General features: G+C 54.9%; 1 protein-coding gene across 2 annotated transcripts in view; it reads right to left on the reverse strand.

Annotated features, from left to right (window-relative positions):
- Positions 1-287: 287 nt before the first annotated feature.
- The window catches only part of Zswim4 (zinc finger SWIM-type containing 4), a 22,302-nt gene continuing 16,091 nt past the window's right edge, over positions 288-6,498 (reverse strand). For both annotated transcript variants that reach the window (XM_023720232.1, XM_023720230.1), the window contains exons 11-14: positions 5,864-6,018; positions 3,818-3,981; positions 2,664-2,745; positions 288-2,039 (exon numbers count right to left, since the gene is read on the reverse strand). In XM_023720232.1, the coding sequence (XP_023576000.1) occupies positions 1,180-2,039; positions 2,664-2,745; positions 3,818-3,981; positions 5,864-6,018 (1,261 nt within the window). In that variant the 3' untranslated portion in view covers positions 288-1,179. The remainder of the gene's footprint in view (positions 2,040-2,663; positions 2,746-3,817; positions 3,982-5,863; positions 6,019-6,498) is intronic.

A 6,498-nucleotide genomic window follows, 5' to 3' on the forward strand; every position in this document is an offset into this window, starting at 1 on the left:
CGTAGGCTACTTAGTTCAAGGCTGGGCCATACTACATGGCCAGACTGCCTCAAAACACACACACCCAGGGATGATAATCCGACTTGCAGGGTGGCTAGGAAGCAGCAGCTAACAACTGTGAGGTCCCATGTGCTGTAGCCACACCACCCCCACTCCCTATGACCAGAAACAAGACTGCAGATCTTTTTTTTGCTAAGGGAACAGGGGAGGCTCCCGCCCCAGGATGGGAGGCGACTCACCTCAGTCCCAAAATAAAGTTAAAAAGCAGCTGTTTCAGTTAAAAAAAAAAAAAAACAATATAGGGTTCAATAAATAGAAAAAGAGTTACAAAATGATGCCATCTTCTTCCTTATTACAAGAGGAGGCAGAGGGGTGAGCGGGGGCACAGCAAGGCAGCCAGAAAGCCCTGGCTGGGACTTAAAAGGGAGGCTGACCGGAGAGAAGTATCAAACAGTAAGATGGAGTAAAGGCAGGGACAGAGGAAGAGATGGAGACAGCCTGAGGCAGAGAACCTGGAGCTTCTCCCCTACATGGGGGGTCTCTTCTGCTCAGATCCTGACACACTCGGTGGCAGGGGGCATTGTATGGTTCCTGAGTTGTCTGTCCAGTGCCTAGCGGGTGGGGGGATGAGGACCCCAGGCCCTGCCTCCCCAGGGACCCTGGTGCCCAAGGGGTCCCTGCTGGACAAGGAACTGAGGTATGTGGCTAAGGCCTGAGACCCTGTGAGATCCTTTGTGGGGGTAGGGCAGCCCAGGAGGGGGTTCAGAGCAATGCAGTGAAGGCCCCTGGGCAGTGGGGTAAGGAAGGCAAGCCAGCTGCCCTTGTATAAAGCCCCTGGCCATGCAGGTGGGAGCCAGGAACCTATGCTACATCGCCCTGGGACAGGTTCCAGACAGGTCCTCTTCTGGAGCCCAGTAGGGGCAAGGGTACTTGTCTATTGCTTCTGGGGTGCCCAAGGCCAGGGTGGGGGTGGTCATGTGATCCACTCAAGCACATGCCTCTTCTAGGTGTTGGAGAGGCGGTATGGCTTTTGCTCCTGTCTTGTACACTCGTTCGCACATGCCCAGGCACACACGTCCCATCCACTTCCCTGACTTAATACTGATGCGGCCCCCAGCGCAGTGCTGAGGGGATGGGGAGGTAAGGACTGGGGACCCTGGTGTCCCCGCCACCACTGTCTCAGCCAAAACGCTCCCGCACCAACAGCATCAGCTTCTTCTTGCCCTTGTAGGTCTGTTTGATGTTCTCCAAGAACTGGGAGAACTGCAGATGCCCATCTGGTGCTAGCAGGAAGGTCTCACGGGCCTTGCCCAGAAACTCAATGAAGTCGCCATAGTGGCGTGGGCTGATGTGTGTGAGGCGTGAGTGGCTGGTGGTGATGTAGGCAGCGACAGCGGCATCTAAGAGCTGGCACAGTGGCGCCCGGTCAGTGCCCAATGGCTTGGTGGCCCGCCGGGCCCCCAGAGGGCCAAGGCCTGGTGCCGAGAGGGTCCAGCGGCGCAGGATGTCAGACAGCATCGGAGCACAGTGGATGCTGCGGATGATGAGAGGGACGATGCCTGAGAGCTCATGACGGCCCAGCGAGTGGCTGAGGGAGCAGGCCCACAGCACGTCGTTGACAGCTGGGTGGCTGTCCTGGTTGAAGGCGATGCTGAGCTGCGCCAGGGCCAGCGTGGCCAGCTTGTAGGCACGCAGTGGCAGCCCACGGTGCTCCATGTAGCGGGCCACTGTGAAGAGGTGTGCGTGGCCCAGGCTGCCAGCTGCCGCGTCCAGCACGATCTGGTAGGCAGCCTCAAAGGCTGCATGGTTCTTCTCACACAGGGTCAGGGCGGGCAGGGCACAGTTCTGAGGGTCTTTCATGGCGCACTGCAAGGCCAGCGTGCGCGCGCAGGTCCAGAGCTCCTCACGCCGCAGCGTGTCCAGCTGCAACCGAAGCAGTGTGGCATGTGTGGTGCCTGTCACTGCCACAATGGTGGCCGCCTCCACCGGTGTGAACAGGGAATACCAGTTCTGCATGATGTTTATCAGTGCTTGGGGGCCTGGTAGGGGACAGTGCGCGACAAGGATTTAGGGGAGAAGGTAGGATCTAGACACTATAGTGCCCCCCACAACCCATAATAGCCAGGGCTCTGGAAGTACTGTCTATGAAACTTCTTTGGGGGGTACTGGGGATTGAACAGCTTCAAAATGCGCTACATTCCCAGCCTCCTCTTTCTCCCATTTTATTGACTGACTGATTAATTGCGGTACCGAGGATTGAACTCAGCACCTTGCACTTGCCAGGCAAGCATTTATTCTACTGAGCTATCTCCTCACCCCCCCCCTTTTATTTATTTTTTTTTTCATTTTAAGAGAATTTCTTGCTAAGTTACCCAGGCTGTGCCTGAAATTGGGATCCTCCTTCCTCAGCCTACCAGATGTGACACCACACCTAGCTAAGAAACTTTTTTGACAGTTTCGAAGAAGAGGCAGCAGGACTGAGTACAGGCTAGTATGTGCAGCCCCTTTTGTTTCCCCAAGTTGCGACTGCCTGACCAGCCTTACTCCGCCTCCCCTGCCTCACATGCCCTCCATGCATGGCCCTGAGAAGAGGCTGCAGCCAGGGACTGGTGCCCCTAGAACGAGAGCCAGGTGGCTGCCCCTGTGCCCTCTGGGTCTCTCACCGATCTCTGTGGCACAGCTCACAAGCCAGCGCACCATCTCCCTCCGGCGCCAAGTCATGGTGTTCAGGGTCATACGCATGACCTGCAGGGCAAGACGACCACAGCAGGGGTCTCAGAGTGTTCGGTGGAAGAAAGAGCTAACCTGACAAACTCAGGCACGCAGCCTCACCTCTCCGGTCTCTGTCTCCCCCTCAGTAACGTATGATGGGGCAGCCTGGCACACTCCTGTGATCCCAGCTACTGGGTGGCTGAGGATTACAAACTAGTCTGGGCAACTTAGTAAGATCTTGCCTCAACATCCAAAACAACCCCAACAGTAATTTAAATAAAGGGGCTGGGTTCTCTCAGATCTACCCCTAGCACTACAGAAAGGAAAAGTGCCCATGCCAGGGTGTAGCTCAGTAGTAGAGTGCCTGCCTAGCATACATGAGGTGTGGAGTTGCATGCCAGCCTCAAAGAAATAAAAATCAAAGTACTGTTATAGGAATACTATTAGAACCAAACAGCACGATGTGGGCAACTCATTGCTTTCTTTTTTTGTTGTGTTGGAGAGCAAACTCACTGGTTCTTTGCCAAGAAACCACAGGCTCTGCTCCTCAGCGCGGCATCCCTCATGACCCCGCCTCCCTGCAGGCCACACCCCCAAGGGAGCATTTTATTGGCAGACTCTGCCCCACCCACCTTAAATCCCACCCACCAACAGCGCTGAACCCAATAGCACGCAGCCTTGTTCCCATGCTTTTCCCTGTGCTAGGTTTGAAATCTACGACCACAGGTAAGAGGTTAGCCACAACCCCAGCCCAGTTGCGTAGGCGGGCCTAGAGCTTGTAATGCTTCCGCTTCAGCCTCCTGAGTAGGTAGGATGATAAGGATGCGCTACTTGTTTTGGCAGAACCGGGGACTGAACTCAGGCCCTTGTGCTTACCAGGGAAGCGCTTATTCTGACCATCTCCTCGGACCTAAGGACATACTACTTGGCTTGTTCCAGCTTTTGTTTTTTGCCTGCTAGGGATTTAACTTGGGGCCTTGTGGAAGCATGGTGAACTAGAACCTTGATCACATAACCTAAGGTCCCACTCAAGACCCCACACAGACGGAGCTACAGCCAGGCCCCAACCCTGAGGTGGGCACAGGACCAGCCCCGCCCCACTCACCTGCAGGCCCAGCTCCAGTGCGATGCCCAGCAGTGTGGTGTCTGGGGGTGCGCTGGCGGGGGTGGCCGTCTTGCAGGCATCTTGTGCCAGCTTGAAGAGCAGGGCTGGGGAGTGGATGTTCTGCTGGATGGATGCCAGGACCGCGTGCAGCCACTTGGGGTCTCCTGCAGCAGAGGGCATGGTTGGGTCCCTGGCTCCTCTGCCAGGGGTGCGCTTGAGTATAGGGGGGCCAGGCCATGCTTATACCCGGCAGCCACAGCTGACCTGTCGTGTCTGATCTGTCCCCACCTCCGTACCAGCAGGAGGTAGCCACCCAGATTCCCTAGATGTCACGAGAAACTGTTCTGAACCTAGGAGAGGGTTCAAACCCTATCTCGCTGCTTAGTGGCTGTGTGGCTTGAGCAATTCACTCCACCTCTCTGTGCCTTGGCTGCCACACCCTTACGCTGGGCAAAACTGGTGCAGCTGGGACTGTTCACACGTGCTGAGCACAAACCTGGAGGGCCTGGAGCACAGCAAGGCAGTATGCAAACACTGGCTTTGCCTTTCCCGTTGTTTGGTGCTGGGGATCAAACTCAAGGCCTTTCACATGTTACCCCTGATCTGTGCCAGGCAGGCACATGTACATATCCCAGCACTCAGGGAGGCCGAGGCATTCAGTGGCTGAGACTCAGTTTTGGAATGAAAAGTAAAAACAATTTTTTTTTTGGGGGGGGCGGGAAGATGGCTCAGTGGAATAAGCGCTTCCCTGGCAAGCACAAGGGCCTGAGTTCAATCCCTGGTTCCGCAAAAAAAAAAAAAAAAGTAAAAATGGCTGGGGATGGAGCTTGGTATCAAGGCCCCTGTGCCACAAGAAAACAAGACACCAAACCATGCCACCCCCCACCCAGTCTCTCAAAACCCCACGTAGTGCCTGTGAACCACACCCCAGGCTGAAGGTCGGCTTCCGTTGCTGCTGCTGACACTGGTTCAAATCCTACATATCCCCTGCTCCGGCCACACCAGATGTGATCAGGCCCAGGGCTGATGCTACGGGCTGAGCTGTGTGCCCCTGGCCCACAATCCTGTGCCGAAAGTCTCCAATGGGGAAGCAGTGTTAGGCCCATAGAGGGAGGGCTAAATGAGGTCCCACGGAAGGGTCCCTTGGGAGTGGACTAACACTCTTAAGAGAAGAGACACAAATTTCCTCCACCTCCCAGATTCCCCATCCCGAGGGATGGTGGCATCCTCACCAGGAGCCAACCCTGAGGGCAACCTCATCTTGGATACGCTGGGCATCCCAGCATCAGGAGGATCCCTGCCAGTTCAAGGCCAGCCCTGGAGACACAGTGAGCTTAAGGCCAGGCTACACTGCACAGTGAGACCCTGTCTCAAAAACTGATCAAAAAAACAAAACAACAACAACAAAAAACCTGATAGATTTTAAAACAAATAAATTTCTATTGTTGATGGTGCCTATCCTATTATACTGGGAGCATGAGGTGACCAAGCCCTCTGATAGCTGCAAAGCTCCGCCCTCATCAACAGGTGTTTTTATTTATGTATCAATTAACTAAATTTCTGGTACTGGGGATTAGACCCAGGGCCTCTGCACTGAGCTACACCCCCATTTTTTGCTCTGAGACAGGCCCCTGCTCATTTGCGAAGTTACCCAGGCTGAGCTTGAACTTTCCATCCTGCCTCAGCCTCCCAGTGTGGGGATCGCAGATGTACACTGCCAAGGCCAGCTTCCCCTTCAGGTTCTTGCTTAAATGTCTACTCGTTTGCCTAGTGTACGTGGGGTCCTGGGTTCACTGCCAGCACCCCACCCACCAAAGCTAGATAGTTCTTCTCTTCTGAAAGCCGTGTCCTCCCACAGGTCAGGGAGTCAGGGACCCACATTCCCAGAACCTGGGATAGCGCCAGGTGCATTAAAAGATACCAGGGCCCCATGACAGCTGCATGAGTGAGGGCGAGAGCAGAGAGCAGGAACAGAAGGCAGAGGAAGGGGGCCATGGTGGGGGCTGGAGCCAGGTCCAGGTCCAGGGTGGGGAGCACTGTCCTCACCCTTGGCGGCTGTCAGCAGGGTGGATGCCAGTTCACACTGACGCGTCTCCAGGTGGCCCAGGATGAACCAGCGGGGCAAACGGTTGCTCACGATGGAGTCCAGTGGGTTGGGGTGAGGATCTCCAGCTGGATACGTGGTCTCCAGGACCGGCAGCCTGACAGGGCAGAAGGCAGCCACAGTGAGGACAACTCCGGCTTGAGCTCTGGCATTAACGCGTGCATAGCTTTCCCTGCGTGGTTTTTTGGTACTGGGGATCAAACTCAGGACCTTGCACTTGTCAGGCAGGTGCTTTTGCCACTGAGCTATCTCCCCAGTCCCTTTAAGCTTTTTTTTTTTTTTTTCCTAAGAAAGAACAGTTAGGGTGATGGCTATCACGTGTGGCCTGGCGGTACGAGGGTCATCCCCACTACTCGAGGGTGACATAGGAGGATCACCCTGGACAGCACTGCAAGACCTGGATTCAACATAAAGTAAAAAGTGCCAGGGGTGGTGTAGCTCAGTGGTAGCTAAGTCTTTTATCTTTTTTTTTTTTTTTTTTGGTGGAACTGGGGATTAAACTCAGGCCCTTGAGCTTGCCAGGCAAGCACTTATTCTACTGAGCTATCTCCCCAGCCCCTTAAGTCTTATATCTTTT

This window comes from Octodon degus, unplaced genomic scaffold (genome assembly GCF_000260255.1).
Source record: "Octodon degus isolate 3935 unplaced genomic scaffold, OctDeg1.0 scaffold00073, whole genome shotgun sequence".
Classification (NCBI taxonomy): Eukaryota; Metazoa; Chordata; class Mammalia; order Rodentia; family Octodontidae; genus Octodon; species Octodon degus.